The sequence below is a fragment of the Balaenoptera acutorostrata genome, chromosome 9, assembly GCF_949987535.1.
Source record: "Balaenoptera acutorostrata chromosome 9, mBalAcu1.1, whole genome shotgun sequence".
Taxonomy (NCBI): Eukaryota; Metazoa; Chordata; class Mammalia; order Artiodactyla; family Balaenopteridae; genus Balaenoptera; species Balaenoptera acutorostrata.
In genome coordinates, this window is record NC_080072.1 from 53,966,807 (window position 1) to 53,989,145 (window position 22,339).

Genomic DNA, 22,339 nt, shown 5'->3' on the forward strand with positions numbered 1-22,339 from the left:
AAGTAACAATAAGAACACTATAAAACATATGAGAAATAGGGGGAAAATGTTACACTGAAACCCAGGCATTTCAAGCACTTTGGTTAATATATAGTGTTTACATAGTTACAATCATATTTCTTATATATTTTCATATCCTGATTGTTTCCCTCTACAGTGTAATCAGGAGTACTTTTTATAGCTTTACATAGTCTTCAGAGACAGCATTTTTTAGTTATATTATTATTTTTCATTGTGGTAAAAAACACAAACATAAATTTACCATCTTAACCATTTCTAAGTGTATAGTTTCAGTAGTATCAATATTAAATATATTCACATTGTTGTGCAACCAATCTCCAGAGTTTTTTCATCTTGCAAAACTGAAACTCTAATCATTAAAAAACAACTGCCAATTCTCCCCTCCCCTCAGCCCCTGGTAACCATCATTCTACTTTCTGTCTCTATAAATTTGACTATGCTAGATACCTCATATAAATGGAATCAAACAGTATTTGTCTTTTTGTGACTGGCTTATTTCACTTAGCATAATGTCCTCAAGGTTCATCTATGGTGTAGCATGTGTTAGAATTTCCTTCTTTTTAAAGACTCAGTAGTATTCCATTGTATGTATACACTACATTTTGCTTATCCATTCATCCGTTGATGGATACTTGGATAGCTTCCCACCTATTGGCTGTTGTGAATAGCGCTGCTATGAACATGGGTGTACAAGAGAAACAGCATTTTTTTTTTTAATTTACCATCCTAACCATTTTTAAAATTAATTATTTATTTGGTTGCACCGGGTCTTAGCCTCGGCAGGCAGGCTCCTTAGTTGCAGCATGCAGACTCCTTAGTTGTGGCATGCTATCTCTCAGTTGCAGCATGCATGTGGGATCCAGTTCCCCGACCAGGGATCGAACCCAGGCCCCCTGCATTGGGAGCTCGAGTCCCAACCACTCTGCCACCAGGGAAGCCCCAAGACAGCATTTTTAATGGCTGTATTTTATTCCATCTAGAAGCTCCATCACAGACAATCTAACCATTCTGCTATTGTTTGGGCATATAGATTGTTTCTAATTATTTAATATCATGAATTATTCTGTTCTGTACTTAACAGAGGGATAGTTAAGTAATCTACTAATATCTTATAATGTCAGATATTAACTCAGGGTTATAGAGTTTCAAACCCTTTTGAGATGAAGAGAACTAAAATACAATTTTACATATTTTTAAAACTCAAGGGCTTTATCACAAGGTAAAATATTTTATCAAGAACAAAGTTAGAGTTACTTTTGATGTCCCAGTTAAACTCCTTTGGAAACGTGTACACTAAATAATGTTAAATGAAAAAAGAGAATATATACTGTGTATAATATAAAAATAGATTACCTGTATTGAGTGCATATGTGTCATAAATTGTGTTAAGGGCTTTACATGTATTAGCTCATTTAATCCTCATGACAACCCTTTGAGGTAAGCATTGAAGGGTAGCAGAATATGCCACCCCAAAATATGCCTCTTTGGCATAAAGATTATTTTGAGCTAATTATTTTGAGAAACAACAGATACAGGAGAAGTTTTTCAAACCAGAGTAGAAGTTGCCCTTTTGTAAGGCAAATTTACATTTATAAAGGAAATCTCCATTTGTGAGGGTGTCTCCCCCTGTGTACCTGGAAGAAAAGGATTACTCTACATCAGAGGAGAATCTTATCAATGGAGAAGGCACCCACTTAAATCTACATAACAATCTTACCCTTGCTTGCTACGCCTGGTCACCTCCCAGAACTGGCTCTCCCCACACCTTCTTTCTTTTGTCTTTAGCTGGATACAGTATTTAAGATGGAGGTTTAGATCCCCTCAGAGAGTTACTCATCCTCCCTCCCCGCCCCAATATCTCCCATGTCTACAGGAGGTATACATGTTAGTTAACTTATGTTTATTGTTCCTTTTGTTAATCTGTCTTACGTTACAGGGAGGTCTCAGACAAAAACTCAGAAGGTTATTCGGAAAATTATTTCCACACTCCTACAGCATCATTATTATCCCCCTTTAAAGATAAGAAAATTAAGGTCCAGGGAGGTTAAGTAAGTTGCCCAAGTTTTCACAGAATTTGAACATAGGTCTGCCTGACTTCAGAGCCTATGGTTTAATTACTACACTCTACTGTCTCTCATTATTAGTAGTTACTGAAATGATTTTTCACTAAAATGTATCATGAAAAAGAATTAGATAATAATAGTACTATATATAATATTATATATATTATACTTTTCATGGTATATATAGATATATAATTTTATATGATAATGTAAGGTCCATGTAGGGACATTTATCCCTAATTTACTAAGGGTAAAAAGGGGACCAGAAATTGCCCATAAGACAATGCCAATGTGTTCTACTACTGTGGGATAAAAAAAAAAAATGTACTATGAGAGCACAAAGAAGGAGAGTCTGAGGAGAATTAAGGAAGACTTCACGAAATAGGTGACATTTGAGCTACGCCTAGTAAGATGAATAAAATGTATCAAAGCACGGTTGTGGAAAGGGAGAGTCTACAAGTGAGAAGAGGAGAAATCTAAGTCATCATAGGGGAAAAAAACCAAAACAATTAGTCAGACACTGTATTTAAAACTCTGTCTTTCAGGGTGAGCTGCTTTAGTTTATCTTCTCTGAGTCTCCACATCAATTCTCCATTTTCTTCTTCTATTAAAATTCAATAACTTCTCGCCGTTTGTTGCATCACAGGGATTCTGTTTCAGCTTTAGTAAGTAGCAATTAAGCAGCAGAGTTGGGAAGAGCACCTTGGAAAGTTTTACAACAAAGAGCCACTTACCAGGAACTTGCATGAGAGGAACAGGACTATTTGCTGCACTGCTGTTTTGGCAGCAACACATGGGTTTGGACCACGCACATCCTCCTCCCTTTTCTCAGGAAAAGGGAGAAAGCAAAAGGAATATATGGAACAGAAATGGTTTATTAGTTTTGGAAGCTCTAGGGAATTGGCTCTGTAGTGATTTTTCCAGCCTATTCTTGAAGACTGTACAACTCTGGTGGGAAACGGGATTAGCTACACAAAGGATGGCAGCTCCCACATGTAGGGAAACGAGCTTTCACGAGGGGCACAACAGGTTATAGATCAACAGTGCCAAAGAAAAACAACAGCTGGAGGAGGTACTGAGCTGATGCTCTGGACCAATGGCACCAGCTGTGTATCCAGACACTGTTCACGTCACAGCTGGACTTGACTGCAGACGGGAGAGGATAACAATCAAACTTCTTCCTTGACACTGGCAGTATCATGGCATAATATCTGTGACGAGTTACGAAATGTTGAGAGGGCAAAAGAGCGATCTGCCTTGACTATGAAGCTATTAAACATTTGTGGATGCAGCTGCTGCTGCTACAGGTGAGAGACCGCCTCCTACACGGGAGACGATGACATTAAAGTAGTCAGTACATTGGAAAGAGTACTAACGAAGAATCAGACAGACTCGGGCTCTAATCCCAGCTCTGTGAACTTTGTGACAGGCTAGGAATTCTTTGGAGATTCAGTTTACTCACATGAGAAATAGGGAAATAACAAAACAACTGCCCTGCTTGACTCACATTTGGTCCTGTCGGGAAGACGAAATAAATTAAGAGACATGAAAATGCTTAGAAAATTGTAAAGCAGATATAAAGCATTACGCTTACTGTGATGAAAGCAGTGAGCCTCCTGCTTACTCCCCTACCTGGAAATAGGCGAAGGCCAAGTGATCCAAGGCATCCTCTAGACTTGCCTCATCCTCTGTCTTCCATTCTCCATAAGAGCCTCGGAAGAGACTGACAGCCTCCTCCAGCCATGGAATGGCATGGTAGTAATCTCCCATGTCATAGGCCACCTGCAGGGAACATAAGTACCATCACTAAAGCCTTAGTCCATGGGTAGAGAAAGGAAATGATACTGCAAAGAGTGGAGGGCCTTTGGAACCCAAGAAGGCAAGTTTTCTCTCTAATTCATTTAAATTAAATATATTAAGCATCTATTATATACAAGACAATGTACTAGTCATGGAGAATATAAAGCATTTTTGCATTTAAAGAATTTATAATCTGGGGAGATGTGAGATATGAACTCAAGTAATTATAACACTGGGCAGAATGGCATGAATGCTTGAGAATCTCAGAAAGCTTCACGGAAGAAGTGCCATCTGAGATGAGCCTTCGTTGAAGAAGGAAAAGAATTTCAATGAGCAGAGATTGGAATGAAGGGCATTTTACGGTGAGGGAATGGTAGAAACAGAAGCCAAAAGCAAGAATGTGTTCAAGCAGTATATTGTGGCTATAGTCTAAGGTGAAGAGAAGCAGGAAATAAACATAAAAAGGCAATATGGGCTAAGCTAATTAGAGTGTGACTGTCATGTTTTTAGGAAGATGCTATTGGTAGCAATGTGAGTAATGGATTAAAAGCATTCACTTATTTATTCAATATTTACTGAGTATTTATAAATGTACCTGGTGGTCCCTGCCTTTAAAGAGCTTACAATCAATCAAGGGGCATATAAGTAAACCAATAATTGTGACATAATGCATTAGACATCTTAATGAAGGTAGACATTGGAATGTTATATGAGAGCTCAGTGGATCTGTCCTATATTAAATGTCTGAATGTGGGGAATATGGCAACACGCACTAGACATAGCTCCTGTCTCCTAATAGCTTACAGTTAACTAGAATACCAGAACTGCAGGTGGAATTTCCTGCAAGTTGCTGTTGGAGACAGCAGGGAATTATAAAGTCACAGATTTGGAAGGCCTCTTTCTAATTCAGGTATAATTTCCAGCAGGCAGAAAAATAGGCCAGAACCTAGAGATACTGCAACTCTGACGCCTAAACAGTTAAGTCCATTCCTATCCCCCATCTGCCATTAGCCTGCTGTGTTATCTTTCTGGTCCTTACGTTTTCTATTTGTAAAAACGTTGAGTTGAAGAATAACAATAGGGCTTCCCTGGTGGCGCAGTGGTTGAGAATCTGCCTGCCAATGCAGGGGACACGGGTTCGAGCCCTGGTCTGGGAAGATCCCACATGCCGCGGAGCAACTGGGCCCGTGAGCCACAATTACTGAGCCTGCGCGTCTGGAGCCTGTGCTCCGCAACGGGAGAGGCCGCGATAGTGAGAGGCCCGCGCACCGCGATGAAGAGTGACTCCCGCACCACGATGAAGCGTGGCCCCCGCTTGCCGCAACTGGAGAAAGCCCTCGCACAGAAACGAAGACCCAACACAGCCAAAAATAAATAATAAATAAAAAATTAAAAAAAAAAAAAAAAAGAATAACAATAAAAAATGACTGAACTTTTCCTGTTAACAATTTATTTAATTAAGGTTTCCATGAGGAACTTTAAGTCTCAGCAATACAGCAGATTGAGATAACTGGAATCCTTCCAACCACAAAGACTTAGACATTTTGAATAAAATATAAAAAGCATTTAATTATATATTTTCAAGAAAGATTGGAAAATACCCAGGTACCAGAAGTAAAAAAGGAGTTGAAAATCCAAGTAATTAGCTTATGAGCAGATGCTGAAGCTGCCTAGGATGGGGTGGGGGTTAGTTCTAGTAACCTTGGTACTTACTAACCTTAGGTTATAATACCCACATGAGGACAGTATATGAGCCTTCTGTAGACCTCCCAAAACCTAGGAATTGGAATTAAGACACACTCATAGAACTGAAACCCAGGGACTTCCCTGGTGGCGCAATGGTTAAGAATCCGCCCGCCAGTGCAGGGGACATGGGTTTGAGACCCGGTCCGGGAAGATCCCATATGCCGTGGAGCAACTAAGCCCGTGCGCCACAACTACTGAGCCTGTGATCTAGAGCCTGCGAGCCACAACTACTGAAGCCTGCGTGCCACAACTGCTGAAGCCCGTGTGCCTAGAGCCCATGCTCCACAGCAAGAGAAGCCACAGCAATGAGAAGCCTGCGCACCGCAACGAAGAGTTGACCCCGCTCACCACAACTAGAGAAAGCCCGCGTGCAGCAACAAAGACCAATGCAGCCAAAAATAAATAAATAAATATTTTAAAAAAACAAAACAAAACTGAAACCCATGAAAAACTACACCATAAGGGAAAGAGTAGACCAGAAAAAAATCTACCCACTGTCATAAGGAGACAAGAAAGTTGGTTTGTTTCTGTCTGGCCTCTATTCAGAGAAACAGATATGGAAACAACCTAAGTGTCCATCAATGGATGAATGAATAAAGAAAATGTGATCTATATAATTCAGCCATTAAAAAGAATGAAATCTTGCCATTTGTGACAACATGGATGGACCTTGAGGGCATTATGCTAAGTGAAATAAGTCAGACAGAGAAAGACAAATACCATATGCTCTCACTTACATGTGGAAACAAAAACAGAAACAAAACCAAAAACAAACAAAAACCCCAATCCCATAAACAGAGGGAGCAGATTGGTTGCCAGAGGCCAGGGGTAGGGGGTAGGCAAAGTGGGTGAAAGGGGTCAAAAGGTATAAACTTCCAGTTATAAAATAAATAAGTCATGGGGATGTAATGTACAGGGGAACAAAAAAAAAGGATCTAAGGCTAGTGATACTACCAGAGTACCTGGAAGAAGAAAACCCAAAACTCTATGAAGGGATATTCCTACAACTCTGGACAGAAAAAGGCTCCTAGGGGGGAAAAAGTCCTGCTAAAAATAAGCTCACAATCAAAAATGATAAACTACATCAGGAAATAACTGATAATGAACAAGAGTCAACCGACACAACAGGAGGGTAGTAAAACTAGACAATTAAGAATTTCAGAAAATAGAAAGATTGATCTGCTTTAAAATAATCCATGGAGGAGGGTGCAGATGAAACAGATTTGTCTACATGCTAATAATTATTGAAGTTTATTCTTCGACCCAGCAATACCACTCCCAGGTATTTAACCAAGAGAAATGAAAACAAATGTCCATGGAAACATGTACATAAGAATGTTAGGGCTTCCCTGGTGGCGCAGTGGTTGAGAATCTGCCTGCCAATGCAGGGGACACGGGTTCAAGCCCTGGTCTGGGAAGATCCCACATGCCGCGGAGCAACTGGGCCCGTGAGCCACAATTACTGAGCCTGCGCGTCTGGAGCCTGTGCCCCACAACAAGAGAGGCCGCAATAGTGAGAGGCCTGCGCGCCGCGATTAAGAATGGCCCCCACTTGCCGCAACTGGAGAAAGCCCTCACACAGAAACGAAGACCCAACACAGCCATAAATAAATAAATAAATAAAATATTTAAAAAAAAAAAAAAAAAGAATGTTAATAGCAGCTCTATTCTAGCTGATGCTGGAAACAAATCAAGTATCCATCAACATGAGATTGGATAAACAGTTTGTGGTATATTCAAACAATGGAATACTACTCAGCAATAGAAAGGAATGAACTACTGATAAATGCCGCTACATGTATGAATTTCACAGATACAACGTGCTGAGTGACTCAAGAGCACTTACTGTATGGTTTAGGACAGTGGTCACCTGGTACCTGGGCAAGGTTAGAGTAGAAAGGGTGGGAGTGGTGAGAAGAAAAAGGAGTAGGGCTGTATTTAGCTATCTGTAAATTCTTTTTTAAAAATCTGAAAAAAAATCTGAAACAAATATAGCAAAATTTGGACATATATTTTATCTCAATTATAGATATAATTGCTTCTTATTTTATGTGTACTTTTCTTATATTTGAAATGTTTTATCTTTCAAAATAAGTAAATAAATACAGAAATAATGATTGCCAGTGAGACTTTTAGGAAGCGACTTACTGAATTTTCAACATACAGTTTTAGTCTCAGAAAAGCCTCACTAAGGAAGCATATATTGATACCATACATGGAACTGTTTTAACTGGCTTCAATTTAAATTAGCCATGAACATGATGATTCAGCTCTGATTCTATTCAGGATTTCAGAAAAGGAAAAATGGCACACGGAGAGGCTTAGGGCAACCCTCTCCGCATTAATTTGGAAGACTGATTCTCAAAACTTCAATTCAGGACACAGGAGGCCCCCTCTTATATCGGCTAATGAATACTGCAGGGGCTGGGAAAAATTCACTTTCCTGCAATATGCATCTTCAAAATTAAAAAGGATTTACTCCATTACTTCTTGGGCAAAGGCTAACAAAGAATATATTGTAAAATAACCTCAAGAGTGTTTAAAACTTGTGACAAAGATCAGTTAAATATCTTATATGGAAGGTTCTTGAAATCTGTTTTCTCAAGCAATGTTAAAGCGATGATGTTTTTTTCCATTGGCCGCAGCATGCGCCTTACAGGATCTTAGTTCCCTGACCAGGGATCGAACCTGTGACCCCTGCAGTAGAAGTGCAGAGTCCTAACCACTGGACCACCAGGGAATTCCCAAATGGCCTGTGTTTTGGCACTACTTTAATTTACTATTTATAAATGCCTAGGAAATGTTGCAAGGGATTTCACAAAGTCTCAGGCGGCTGAGTTTCTGTGATCGACCTTCACATCACCATTTCCTTTCCTTTCCCCCACCCTTTGACGCTGCTTCTCCTTTCCACCTGGCTGCTCATCTACTGGCGGGGTGCTCTACTTAGGGTGACCATAGGGCCATTTTTCCCAGGACAGTCCCATTTTATGTCTGTCATCCTGGCTAATAACACCTCCTTCACTCTCAAGAGTGTCCTAAGTATGTGATTTCCTTATTAGGGAAAGAGCATGGGATTCAGAGTTAAAAGATGCAGGTTCAAATTTTAGTTCTGCTACTTAAAACTGTGTAACCTTAGGCAAGTTATTTACCCTCTCTGAACCTCAGTTTCTTCATCTGAAAATGGGGAATAATACCAAATTTCCAAGTTTGCTGTCAGGATCAGAAATATGTAAAAGGAATCGGGATACAGTGATTTCATCCCCCAGAAAGAGAGCTGAGCAATTTGCCCTCTCTCTGAATATCATTACCTTGCCAACTTGGAAGCAGTCATCCCCCGTGAGGGAAAAAAGCCGTCTGGGACTGTACAGGTCAGTGACAGCATAGCCGGTGACGCTCTGGAAGACGCCTCGGGCAAGTCCCTTCACACTGAGCATGTACACGTCCTGCAGCCGCATCAGGGCCCTTGCTGCTCCCTCAAGGTCCTCAAAGGCTGGCAGGTCCTGTTCCACCTTCTCATAACCATCCTTCAGAGCTGTAAAGGTCATGAAAGCATCAATCTACCATTCAAAAAACAGGCGGTGAGCATTTAATACAGCAAGGCATCATCACCTTAATCACCATAATCATCAGGCTCATACTATTTCATGAGCAAAGATAATGTTTTATCTGCTTTTGTTCCCAGGGTAACAAAATCTTCTGAATGAGGAACAAACACTCTAGAGTAAAAACTAAGCACCTTTATCACGTTGTTCCATTCTACCTGTCTCCAGGAGTCTTGCCTTTTGGGGGACAAACTCTTCTTCCTCTTAACTTCCCCGAAGTCAACAAACTTCTTCAAGTACAAAGTAGAGTAAATTAGGAAAGTGATCTTACTACAGATCACACTGTAGTGGCAACTTAATAAAATAGAAATTATTAGAAGACATCATTTTTAGGGACTTCCCTGGCGGTCCAGTGGTTAAGACTTCGCCTTCCAAAGCAGGGGGTGTGGGTTCGATCCCTAGTCGGGGAGCTAAGATCCCACGTGCCTCGCAGACAAAAAACCAAAACATAAAACGGAAGCAATATTGTAACAAATTCAATAAAGACTTTAAAAATGGTCAACATCAAAAAAAAAATCTAAAAAAGAAGAAGACATCACTTTTACACGTATGTAAATGGGATGATATAGCCTATAGTTCTTCACAGGACTGAAGATCAAATGAGATAATGGATATGAAAGTGCTTTCTAGGACTTCCCTGGTGGTCCAGTGGTTAAGACCCCACGCTTCCACTGCAGGGGGCGCAGGTTCAATCTCTGGTCAGGGAAGTTCCTCATGCTGTGTAGTGCAGCCAAAAAAAAAAAAAAAAACTAAACTAAAAACTTATTGAAAAAAAAAAAAAAAGAGGGCTTCCCTGGTGGCGCAGTGGTTGAGAATCTGCCTGCCAATGCAGGGGACACGGGTTCGAGCCCTGGTCTGGGAAGATCCCACATGCCACGGAGCAACTGGGCCCGTGAGCCACAATTACTGAGCCTGCGCGTCTGGAGCCTGTGCTCCGCAACAAGAGAGGCCGCGATGGTGAGAGGCCCGCGCACCGCGATGAAGAGTGGTCCCCACTTGCCGCAACTAGAGAAAGCCCTCGCACAGAAACGAAGACTCAACACAGTCATAAATAAATAAATAAATAAATAAATAAATAAATGACCGTGAATTTCTAAAAAAAAAAAAAAAAAAAGAATTATTTAAAAAAAAAAAAGAAAAATGTGTTTTCTAATTATAATCATATAAACATATTAACAAAGGGACCTAGTTCTTTGTAATAGTTAAGAGCTAAGGAGATCAAGTAATACCTACCCACTTCATTATCCTTCATCACATCCCTTCAGAATCTCTCTCCTTTCCACTAAGTCAGGAGATAGAATCTTCTCTTACCCTCCAGCCCTCCTCCTCATTACCTCGGATGTTCTCACTGGCCTCCAGACTATGTACCACATTCTTCCAGTCGGACTGTAGGCGTTTGATGAGAGTAAATGCAAGCAGAGGGTTAGACACAGGGGTTGCTGAATCTTCATGCAAAGATAGCACCTTGTCATAGAACCTGAAAGAGAGGAGTAGAATGATCTCACCTACTGATACTACCACTCCACCGAGTGAAGGCTGGCATGATGTATGCACATTTAGAGTAGTTAAAAATGAAATGCTGAACCCCTTGAGACTCATGTAATATTCTAAGCAATAAGCACAAAGAATATCAAAACTACCAACACAACAAGAGTAGGTCCATTCATTTGTTCATTCAGCGAGTCAGTCTCCTCTGGTCAATTATTGTACGTCAGCTATCATGCTAGATGCTCGAGACCCAAAGGCAAGAGAGAGTGGAGCTCTCAAGGAGGTCACAAATAAGAAAATCTTTTTTTCTCTTATCACTCTATAATCAAAACTTAGAATCTGGTAGAAGCTCAAAACCATTGTTGAATTAATTATGAAAACTGTGATATGTGCTATGAGAGAAGAAAGCATATAATGTGCTATGAAATGCTCTGGCAATTTGTAGGTAGGGCGCCTAACCCAGGTGGGAGTTAGAAGGTGTAAGGGAAGACTTTCCAGAGGATATGGCACCTGACCTGTGTTCCGAAGGATTAGTTAAAATATCAATAGCTACTATTGAGCACTTACCATGTATTAGGCATCCTGTTAAGTGGTTTAAACATATTGTCTCATTTAATCCCCCCAGTGATGCTTAGAATAGATTTTATCATGCACTTTTTACAGGAGGGGAAACTGCAACAAGGCTACGCTGTTGGTAAACAGCAAAGCCAGGAATGAACCCAAGCCTGCCTGACTCTGAAGCTGGGGTTCTTGGCTGATTTTGCCACACTGTTTCCCATGGAGCTAGAACAAAGAAGGGAGGAGAGTAGTTTTTTTGAGCCAACAGGGACCAATGTGTCCAAAGGCACAGAGGCTTGACATATATTTATTTGATCATTCAGTAAGTCACTTGCTAGAGTCAGACTCCATGCTGGAAGCTGAGGATAAACAGGCAAGACAGGGTCCAATGATCAAGGATTTTTTTTTTTTTTTTAATAAGGAGGAGGGGGAAGGGATGGTGAAAGGGAGGGGGAGGGGAAGAGGAGGGAAAGGGTGAAGGAGAGGAAGAAGGAGAGGAGAAGGAGGATTTATCTATTATTATTTTTTTTTAATTTATTTTTTGCTGTGTTGGTCTTTGTTGCTGCGCGCGGGCTTTCTCTAGTTGCAGCGAGTGGGGGCTACTCTTCATTGTGGTGCACGGGCTTCTCATTGCGGTGGCTTCTCTTGTTGTGGAGCACGGGCTCTAGGCTCTCAGGCTTCAGTAGTTGTGGCACACGGGCTCAGTAGTTGTGGCTCACAGGCTTAATTGCTCCGTGGCATGTGGGATCTTCCTGGACCAGGGATTGAACCCGTGTCCCCTGCACTGGCAGGCGGATTCTTAACCACTGTGCCACCAGGGAAGTCCAATCAAGGGTTTCATGGACAAGAAAATAGCTGATTTCTCATCACTCTTTTCCTAAGTTCAATATATATTTCTATGAAAGAATAAATGAAATACATTCTTCTAGGAGCTAGGAACAAAATTTTGAATAAGACAATAACCTTAAAGGCTTGCAGCCTTTGAGATCACAAATAATTACATTACAGGTGCAACACCAGATTTAAGAACAAGGCTTAGTGGAGAGTACACAGAGGGGGTGATTAATTTGGCCAGAGCAGGTCAGAGAAGGTTTCACAGAGAAGATAATAAACTGACTTGATGGGTAAATGCAAATAATGAGGAAGGGAGAAGGAGGCCTCCTTCCAAGGCAGGCAGAGACAGTTCAACATATGCAAAGGTACAGAGAGAAACAGAGAAATTACAAGCCGTTTAGTATTGCTGGAGCACGGGGTATATTGGGAGGATGGGGAGGCTAGACTGGAGAAGTGAGGAATGCCTCATAGACCATGCTGAGAAATTTGATTTTTACCCTGCGTGCAGTTAGGAGCAGCAAAAGGTTTTAAGTGAGAGTGGAATGCAGTATGATACGTTACATATATAAATCTGTGAGAGGGTGGGGAGGAGGGGTTAGAAGTGGAAGTGACCAGAGGCAGAAAGACCATAACAGTGACAGTGGGAGCAGAAAATGGGATGGTTTCAAGAGAGATATTTAGGAAGCAGATCATATAGAAACTGGTGATGATTGTAATGGGGAATGAACAGGTGGGTTATCCAGCATGCTTCCAACCTTTCTGGTTTGCCAACATTTGCAGAAAATGGCCAGAAATGTTGGGGCCAGAAGTGATCATCTTTGTCATTAATTTCTCTCCTCCTTGGATGTCCTACAAGAGTGTTCATACAAGCAAAAGATGCTGTTTCCTTTCCTGGCATACTATAGTTATTCCGTTGCTAACCCTCTAACAGGAGTTATATTGTTGAAAGTTATTAGTTATAGTAAGGCAGACATAAGAGTTCTACTCCTGCCCTCTAAGACCGTTTTCCCTTTGTTTTAAAATTATTAATTTTGAAAACAATACAATAACAACAATGGAAGTAAAAGAAAAAAGTGTGGGGACTTCCCTGGTGGCGCAGTGGTTAAGAATCCGCCTGCCAATGCAGGGGACACGGGTTTGAGCCCTGGTCCGGGAAGTTCCCACATGCCGCAGAGCAACGAAGCCCGTGTGCCACAACTACTGAGCCTGCGCTCTAGAGCCCGCGAGCCACAACTACTGAGCCCGTGAGCCACAACTACTGAAGCCCGTGTGCCTAGAGCCTGTGCTCCGCAACAAGAGAAGCCAACGCAATGAGAAGCCCACGCACTGCAACAAAGAGTAGCCCCCGCTCGCCACAACTAGAGAAAGCCCGCGTGCGGCAACGAAGACCCAATGCAGCCAAAAATAAATAAATAAAATAAATTAAAAAAAAAAAAAAAAAAGAATCCACCTGCCAATGCAGGTGACACGGATTCAAGCCCTGGTCCGGGAAGATCCCACATGCCACGGAGCAACTAAGCCCGTGCACTACAACTACCGAGCCTGCGCTCTAGAGCCCGCGAGCCACAACTACTGAGCCCACATGCCACAACTACTGAAGCCCGCATGCCTAAAGCCCGTGCTCTGCAACAAGAGAAGCCACCACAATGGGAAGCCCACACACTGCAACGAAGAGTAGCCCCCACTCGCTGCAACTAGAGAAAGCCTGCGAGCAGCAATGAAAACCCAACGCAGCCAAAAATAAATAAATAAATAAATAAATAAATATTTTAAAAAAGAGAAAGTGTGAGCAAAGTGAAAAGGATATGGATTTATATGAATGCATGCAAGAGCACGTGAGAATAGAAGAGTCCTTTGGCCAGAGTGGAGGACTTCAGTGAGTGGAAAGGGATGGAAGTGACGAATACAGGGAGTGGCAGGGTGGTGGCGGATTTCAATCCCGTGAAACAGTCAGACCTAAGGATTTCTCAAGGGGGCCTCAACTATAAACAGAGCCTGAAACAGAATACTTGCTTAGAGTAGAGGTGCTTCTAGTGAGCCAAACATTCAATTCAAGCATAAACTAAGGAAAAAGGATCTGCACCTGGGTGCCCCAGGGAAGAAATAGGAAGCCTGTCAAGTCCCAGGACGTCTCTGATCCCCAAGACAGTGGTATCTGAGAGCAGCTACTCTAGGGTTTTGAAACTAAACCAGCCTCCAGGGTGTGGGATTTTTTTTTCACTACCCATTATTTCCTGCTTCAGCTCCATATGGAACTACTTAGTGAAAGATATTCCACTGCTAGACAAAAACACTTACACGCCGAGACTTGGGCTTGAGTTCAGCCTGAAAGGTAAGTGTCCAGGGACAACTGAAGCTGAGTGGGCAGGGATTTTATAAGACAGTTGAATGGGAAGGAGCTGGAAGGAGACCTGAGAGGTATCCTGACCCAGCCTCCAACTATCCCTCAGTTTCCTCCTCTATAAAATGGCAGAACTGGTCTAGTCTAGGATCTCTCTATGAATCCTTTCGGCACAACCATTCTATTATTTCTTTCCATCACCTTTTCCACAACTGAATAAACAGATTCCTCAGCTGGTGCTTGAGAACTAACGTATACCAGGCATCAGAGGAAACTGAGGCACAAGGAGAAAGAAGCAAGACAGAGAGGTGAAGATCTGTTCCAAGTCACCCATCAGATCAAAAGCAACATCTCCAGGGTGGGAGGGAGGGAGACGCAAGAGGGAAGAGATATGGGAACATATGTATATGTATAACTGATTCACTTTGTTATAAAGCAGAGACTAACACACCATTGTAAAGCAATTATACTCCAATAAAGATGTTAAAAAAAAAAAAAGCAACATCTCCTTGTTCTCTTCACATCCCACTTTGTATTATGGTGTCAATTTATGTAGGGCAGGGGTTTGATCTCTACTGCAGCACATAATTCAATTCAGTGTTCAGGTATGTCATCTTTCTGTCACACAAAGAAAAAAAAAACCTATCAACTGCTACCTGAGGCTGGTTTGGAATCTAAATGTTGGCCTTATGCTCAGCCTCTGAGCAAATAGCTGGTTTTCAGAGACCGAGTTACTGGATGCTGAATTCAAACCTCAAGGTTTCCTAAACGGCATTTTGCTTTAACAAATGCTGAGAATGGAAAATCAGATCCTTTCCTTCAAGAATCTGCACATAAAATTTGCAACCCAATCCCTGCATTAAACATAGCCTGGACAGGTTACCCAACCACAATACATGGGCTATTTTAATTCAATATGTTTCTCCTTTGGAACTCAGAAATGGCTTTGTCTCAGTTCTTCTGAGATATTCTGAATGCTTAATTCCTAGCACAGAAATAATTGCTGCTGATACTACTTTTTAAATCTTGGTGGTTTTTTTAAACTGCAACAACAAAAAAAGCTAGGGGTTAGCTAAATATTATATAACTAGTATTCATAATACTATACCAGTATACAACTGTATATATTATTGGGCTGGCCAGAAAATTCGTTCAGGTTTTTGGAAGATGTTATGGAAAAACCCGAACGAACGTTTTGGGCAACCCAATATAACTAGTATAATTTTTATTCATTAACTTGGGGTAGGGAGTAGTAGTTTCAACACCAAAAATATTTAATTTCTAAATTCAGAAATTCAAAGAAGAAGTGATCAACACTGCAAGCTCTCTCTTCTGAACCTGTTCCCCAAGAGGCCCGGCATCACGATTCTGACACCCATCTCTATCCAAGCCACTCAAATAAAGAGATTAGTGGTATGAGAACAAGCACATGAGTAGCAGGGAGCAGGATGGCATCTTGAATCAAAGAGAAGGGTCTGTTCTACTTCCACCAATGAACTTGGACTCCAATGAATGTGGATTAAGAACAAAATTATGTCATTTTGCTCTGTAAGCATGGGCCCACAGAACACTAGGCAACTATGCTACTCCAAAGAGTGACAAGAGTTATTGAAATTATAATCGTTTATTGTTATACGTAATACACACTTACATATACTCTACATGTGTGTGTATCATCATGCTATTTCAAACTAACAGTAAATTTAAAACATGCATACAACTACTTATAAGCAAACTACATACTTAAGACCATGTATCAAATTACATCATCATTCAGTCACCATTGAGTAACAAACAAGATCTCTCACATACACTTCCTCACACAAACTGATTCTCTCCTACATGGGCTCTCCCACACAGCCATAGTGGCCCTCACACCTTCTTCCGATATGGCCTGGAAACAGTATTACTACCGCATACACTCACTCACAGTTTTATCAGTGGCGCATTGTGAGATAGCCCTCTGTGGTCTCAGCTCAGCTGAGGGTCACAAGATATAAATACAGTATTAATATATTCAGATAACTATGTGGTAACACCTATGTTTCTCATATTGTGAGCTTCTCAGTGTCCCAAGAGAAGGTGCACAGCACATATTCATACACATGGTATCATATCCAGTCATTCATCTTTCATTGTTTGACACTGCAGAGTCAATACATGATGACAGTGCCTCAGTGTTCCAAGTCTTACAGTAGTTTGTTGACTGTATAGCAAAACAACATTGGCTGAGCATCTGCCGGTGTGTGCTACACTCAGCATCCCCTAGCATCAACTATGGTTTTGCCCAGTGTTTTCTTGGTGTCAAATACTTTCATATTCATATAACATCTCAGTTATAGTATTTAGAGCTGTTACATGTATAAAGAGAAGGGAGAGCAGAAAGCAAGGGGAAGGATGGACGTCTCAGATGAACAATCATGATGTTACAGACTCGGAGCTCCTAGAGGGCAGGGTTTGGTCTTGTTCACCATTCTCTCCCTAGTGCCTGGAACAGTGCTTGGCTCACGGTAGGCACTCAAACATACGTGTTGAATAAACTGATGAACACAAAGCATTATTCATACAGTGAACGGGACAATTACTCGGCATCCTTCACATGCAGACTGATATCCATAGTGTCATGCCTACTCAGTCTCAATGACATGTAAATCTCATACATGGTCACAGAATGTCACCCCATACCAAACATCAGTTCCCTGGATCACACGGTCAACACATGTGTGGCTACAGTGTCACTCTTCTCTCCATTTCACTCTTGCAATGTCGTTGTGTCTCTGTGACACAGAGCCTGGGGGCCCACACAGCTTGACCCAGCACCTTGTGCGGCCCTACTCCGCCTCAAAGTCGCTGCACCACACTTTCCCACAGTGTATCAACTTGGCGGTGCGATGTTGGATGGGGGTCACTGTGTGTGTGTGAGGGACAGAGTCAGAGGTCCTACACAGTGTGACACGGTGTCTTGAGGTCCCACACAGGATGACGGTGTATCTGGGAAGTCACACTGGGCCATGGTTTCGCAGTCTCACGGTGAGACACCGCGTGTGAGGTCCCGGCAGGGTGACGATGAACCTAAGAGTTACCCCTCCCCCCCCGCCCCCCCCCCCCACCACCGTGGCACAGTGTCTTGGCCTCGTCCTCTGACTACGTCTCCCCTACTCAGACCCCACCCTCGTGCCCTCACCTGGTCAGATCCCGCAGCCGCGCCTCCTCCCCGCGTAGGTAGCGCCGCAGCAGTCCCAGCAGCCGGCGCTCGGGCGCCAGGGCGCGCGCCACACTGGTCAGCGCCGAGAACGTGTCCCCGCGCGCCGCGACCCCGGCCGGGTCCCCTGCCTGGAGGGTCAGCACTGCCAAGAGCGCTGCCAGCCGCGCAGCGAGACCCATCGCCGGCGCCGGCGCGCGTCCTCTCAGACCTTCCAGCCCAGCCCTGCGCCCGACGCTCCGCTCCGGCCCGCCCCCGGCTCCTCCTCGCTCTGACCCCTCCCCTCGCTCTCCACCTCCCACCTTCTTGCCCCCTAGCTCCCCAGACCGCGTGTGGACTGCCTGCAACCTCAGTGCCCGCCCAGCCTCCACTAAATCACAGCCCTGGGAAAACATTTCCACGGTGTATATTTCACACCTGGGGAAATTGAGGCAGCGGGTGTGGTGAGGCATGAATTCACCAGTCTATGGCTGCATAACGCCATCCAAAAATATTCACCCCTCTGGATCAAGGGGTGGAAATGCAGAAACATCACTGGATTCTGATGGAGAAATCGGGAGAGTAAATGTCATGGTATGGTGACAGCGGTGCGGGTAAAGAGCTGTGACAGACCAGAGGGGAAGAAAACACTTCACACAGGACTTGACGTCTGAACCATCTTGAAGGATGAGTAGAATTTTGACCGGAGGTAAAGAGGGTGAAGGCCATTAGGGTCAGCGCATGATAAATCTAGGACCTATACAACCAAAAACTCTGGGGTCCTGGGTCACTCCTCTACACGACATACCCATGATCACTGAAGCAAACAAAAATATTATTATTCTATCCTACTACTTATTCTTTCCCCCTCTTTCCCAGGCAGTGTTATTCACTCATTCATTCATTTAACAAATATTTAGCACCTGTTCTACTGTGCTGAGGACAAAGAGAAATAGCAGATCCAACCCTGGACTCACAAGGGGAGAGGGAGATGTAAACAATCACAAAGTGCTGTCAGGGTAACCGAGGGTTGTGCAGTGAGCAAGTGCAACCCTGAGGAGGGAGCCCATCCCCATGCATAGACGGTGGAGAGGGCTTCACAGAGGGGGCAACGTGTGCAGGTCCAAAAGGATGAAAAGGAATTGTCTGGAAGATGTCGGGCAAGGGAGGGATGGGCTTTGCTGGAGAAGGTACTATGTATGCCAAGGTTCGGAGATGGAAAATAGTTTGAGTTGCAGAAATGATGAAAAGTTCCTTGTGGTTGGGCCTGTCAGATTGTGAAGTGTTTTTGCATGTCATACTAAGAAATTTAGCCTGTTATGAAAATCCAATGGAGGTTTTTTTTAATTGAAAAAAAAATTTATTTATTTGGCTGCATCGGGTCTCAGTTGCAGCACGCGGGATCTTCGTTGAGGCATGCAGATCTTTCGTTGCGGCACGCAGGCTTCTCTCTAGTTGTGGCGTGTGGGTTTTTCTCTCTCTAGTTGTGGCACACGCAGGCTCCAGGGCACGTGGGCTCTGTAGTTGTGGTGCCTGAGGTCGAGAGCGCGTGGGCTCTGTAGTTTGCAGCACGCAGGCTCTCTAATTGAGGCACACGAGCTCAGTAGTTGTGGCACACAGGCTTAGTTGCCAGGGATCGAGCCCATGTCCCCTGCATTGGAAGGTGGATTCTTTACCACTGGACCACCAGGGAAGTCCCCCAATGGTAGTTCTTAAGGTGGCATTAATAGCCATCCAGTGACTGAGCAAAGTGAGGGAATAAAGGCCCAGCCATTTAGGCCCAACATGAGACAGCTCTGACAGGCAATACTAGCTCTAGCCCTCCTGCCACATTAATCAACGCTTTGTCAAGCTTCTTTGACCTCTTCCTCTGCCCTTTCCTGCTTCCTGTCCCTTTCACAGATGTTGATCCCTAACAGATACCTTGCACTTCAAACTTCATCTCAGCATCTGCTTCTGGAGAACCCGATCTGTAACACCAATGCAATCAACATACACAGCTGGTAAGTGTAGAGCAGGAACCTGAACCCAGGTGGTGTGAATCCAGGTGCCATATTCTTAATTGCTACCAGAGGCAGATTTACCATGAAACCTTTGAAGCTTAAGCTTCAAGGCCCCTAACTTCCACAAACCCTTTCCAATGCCCTCAGGATTGAGGGGTGGCAGAACCTAACAATATGTTCACATTGTTATATGTATTTGTAAAATTTGCAAAATAAAGCTATTTTAACGACAATTTTCTCTTTCCACTCTGACTTCCTCTCCATTACACTTCCCCTTATGGTGGGCATGTTGGAATGGCCAAGGGTCTGTATTTGCAACTGAGTAGTCATCTTAGCCTGCTTTCTGCCCATAGAAGGTTGAGGGTTGTAGTATGAAGAATAATGGCCCCCCAAAGATGCCCATGTCCTAATTCCCACAGCCTGTGACTATGTTGCCTCACATAGCAAAGGGAACTTTGCAGGTGTGATTAAGGATCTTGAGATGCCCCATTTATTTACTTATTCATTTATTTTACATCAGTATGGGCTCATGAATTTTACTGAATGAATTATAATTCATTACTTTGCTTATTTTGAATCTCATATTGCCCTAGAGTTGGTCAATGGTAGCCTCTTCAATCTGGCTCCTGTGTCCTTTTGATATGTCCCCTTCATTCCTTAAGCACTTCCATAATTTGTTACTTCCAAGGTATTCCAAATCGCCATGCACTTTCCCTGCTCCTGTCCTGGAATCAAGCATTTCCCCCATGAGCCCTGGTTCCTTGTATGCAGAAACTAAGATCTGGGTGCTAAGTATGCTCATTGCAACTGTAGTGTCTCTGCTCTCAGGTCCTTTCAGCAGACAGAACTACGTAATTATATATAACTCTGTTAAACTTTTCTTAAATATTTTTTCTTTTAAAAACTGAGATATAATTTACAAACTATAAAATCCACATTTTTAAAGTGTACGATTCATTCATTTTTACTATATTCACAAGGTTGTGCAACCATCACCACTAATATTTACTTGCCCCCCCCCCAAAAAAACCTATGCCCATTAGCTGCCACTCTCCATCCCCTTCCCATGTGACAACCACCAATCTACTTTCCATCTATATGGATTTACCTATTATGGGCAATTCATATAAATGGTTTCACTTTTGATGCTATAATAAATGGAATTTTCTTAATGTCATTTTTAGATTGTTCATTGTTAGTATATAGACATTCAGTTGATTTTTTTATATTGATCTTGTGTCCTGTAACCTTACTGAAATTGCTTATTATGTCTAATCGTGTTTTTTGTTTATTCCTTATAATGTTATATATAGAAGATTAAAACATTGGAAAATGGACAGAGTTTACTTCCTCCATTTGAATCTGGATGTTTTTTCCTTCTTTTTTTTTTTCCTAATTTACTTTGCTAGAACTTCCAGTGTAATATTGAAGTGACAAGAGAGGATATCATTGTCTTGTTCCAGATCCTGGGTGGAAAGCTTTCAGTCTTTCACCATTAAGTATGATGTTAGCTGTGTGTTTGTCAATGCTTTAACTAGGTTGAGGAAGATCTTTTCTGTTCCTAATTTTTTAAGTGTTTTTATCTGTCAAGTACATTTTCTGCATCTATTGAGATGATCATGTGGTTTTTATCCTTTATTGTCTTAATATTATGTTATAATGATTGATTTTTAATATTTATTTATTTATTTATTTGGTTGCATTGGGTCTTAGTTGCGTCAGGTGGGCTCCTTAGTTGCGGCAGCCAGGCTCCTTAGTTGTGGCAAGTGAACTCTTAGTTGCAGCATGCATGTGGGATCTAGTTCCTGGATCAGGGATCGAACCCAGGCCCCCTGCATTGGGAGTGTGGAGTCTTAACCACTGCGCCGCCAGGGAAGTCCCATAATGATTGATTTTTCTTTGTTAAACCAACCTTGCATTCTGGGTTAAATCTTGTTCATATGTTGCTGGGTTCAGCTTGCTGTTTGTGCTTCACTGAACTTCTTGGTTTATGTCTTTTCAAATCTGGGAAATATTCATATACTATTTCTTCAAATATTTCTTTTTGAAAATCTTCTGGAATTCTGATGACATAAATTAGGTACTGGCTCACAGATCATTAAGGCTCTGTTCACTTTTTTTGTTGTTGTTGTTATTTATTTATTTATTTTTTATGGCTGTGTTGGGTCTTTGTTGCTGCTCACAGACCTTCTCTAGTTGCAGAGAGCAGGGGCTACTCTTCATTGCAGTGCGGGGGCTTCTCATTGCAGTGGCCTCCCCTGTTGCGGAGCACGGGCTCCAGGTGTGCAGGCTTCAGTAGTTGTGGCACGTGGGCTTAGCTGCCCCGCAGCATGTGGGATCTTCCCGGGCCAGGGATCGAACCCATGTCCCCTGCATTGGCAGGCGGATTTCCAACCACTGCGCCACCAGGGAAGTCCCTGTTGTTGTTATTTTTATTTTTATTTTATTTTTGAATTTTTTTCAACATCTTTATTGGAGTATACTTGCTTTACAATGGTGTGTTAGTTTCTGCTTTATAACAAAGTGAATCAGCTATACATATACATATATCCCCATATCTCCTGCCTCTTGTGTCTCACTCCCATCCTCCCTATCCCACCTCTCTAGGTGGTCACAAAGCACCGAGCCGATCTCCCTGTGCTATGCAGCTGCTTCCCACTAGCTATCTATTTTACATTTGGTAGTGTATATATGTCCATGCC

General features: G+C 42.5%; 1 protein-coding gene and 1 non-coding gene across 3 annotated transcripts in view; both read right to left on the bottom strand.

The window, feature by feature from the left end:
• Nucleotides 1–17,895, bottom strand: part of P4HA3 (prolyl 4-hydroxylase subunit alpha 3) — a 37,412-nt gene extending 19,517 nt beyond the window's left edge. For both annotated transcript variants that reach the window (XM_057553874.1, XM_007173726.2), the window contains exons 1-4: nucleotides 17,638–17,895; nucleotides 10,567–10,709; nucleotides 8,939–9,162; nucleotides 3,717–3,866 (exon numbers count right to left, since the gene is read on the bottom strand). In XM_057553874.1, the coding sequence (XP_057409857.1) occupies nucleotides 3,717–3,866; nucleotides 8,939–9,162; nucleotides 10,567–10,709; nucleotides 17,638–17,837 (717 nt within the window). In that variant the 5' untranslated portion in view covers nucleotides 17,838–17,895. The remainder of the gene's footprint in view (nucleotides 1–3,716; nucleotides 3,867–8,938; nucleotides 9,163–10,566; nucleotides 10,710–17,637) is intronic.
• Nucleotides 8,298–8,370, bottom strand: TRNAR-UCU (transfer RNA arginine (anticodon UCU)). The gene has a single exon. It is a non-coding gene; the product is annotated as a tRNA-Arg (tRNA).
• Nucleotides 17,896–22,339: the final 4,444 nt, after the last annotated feature.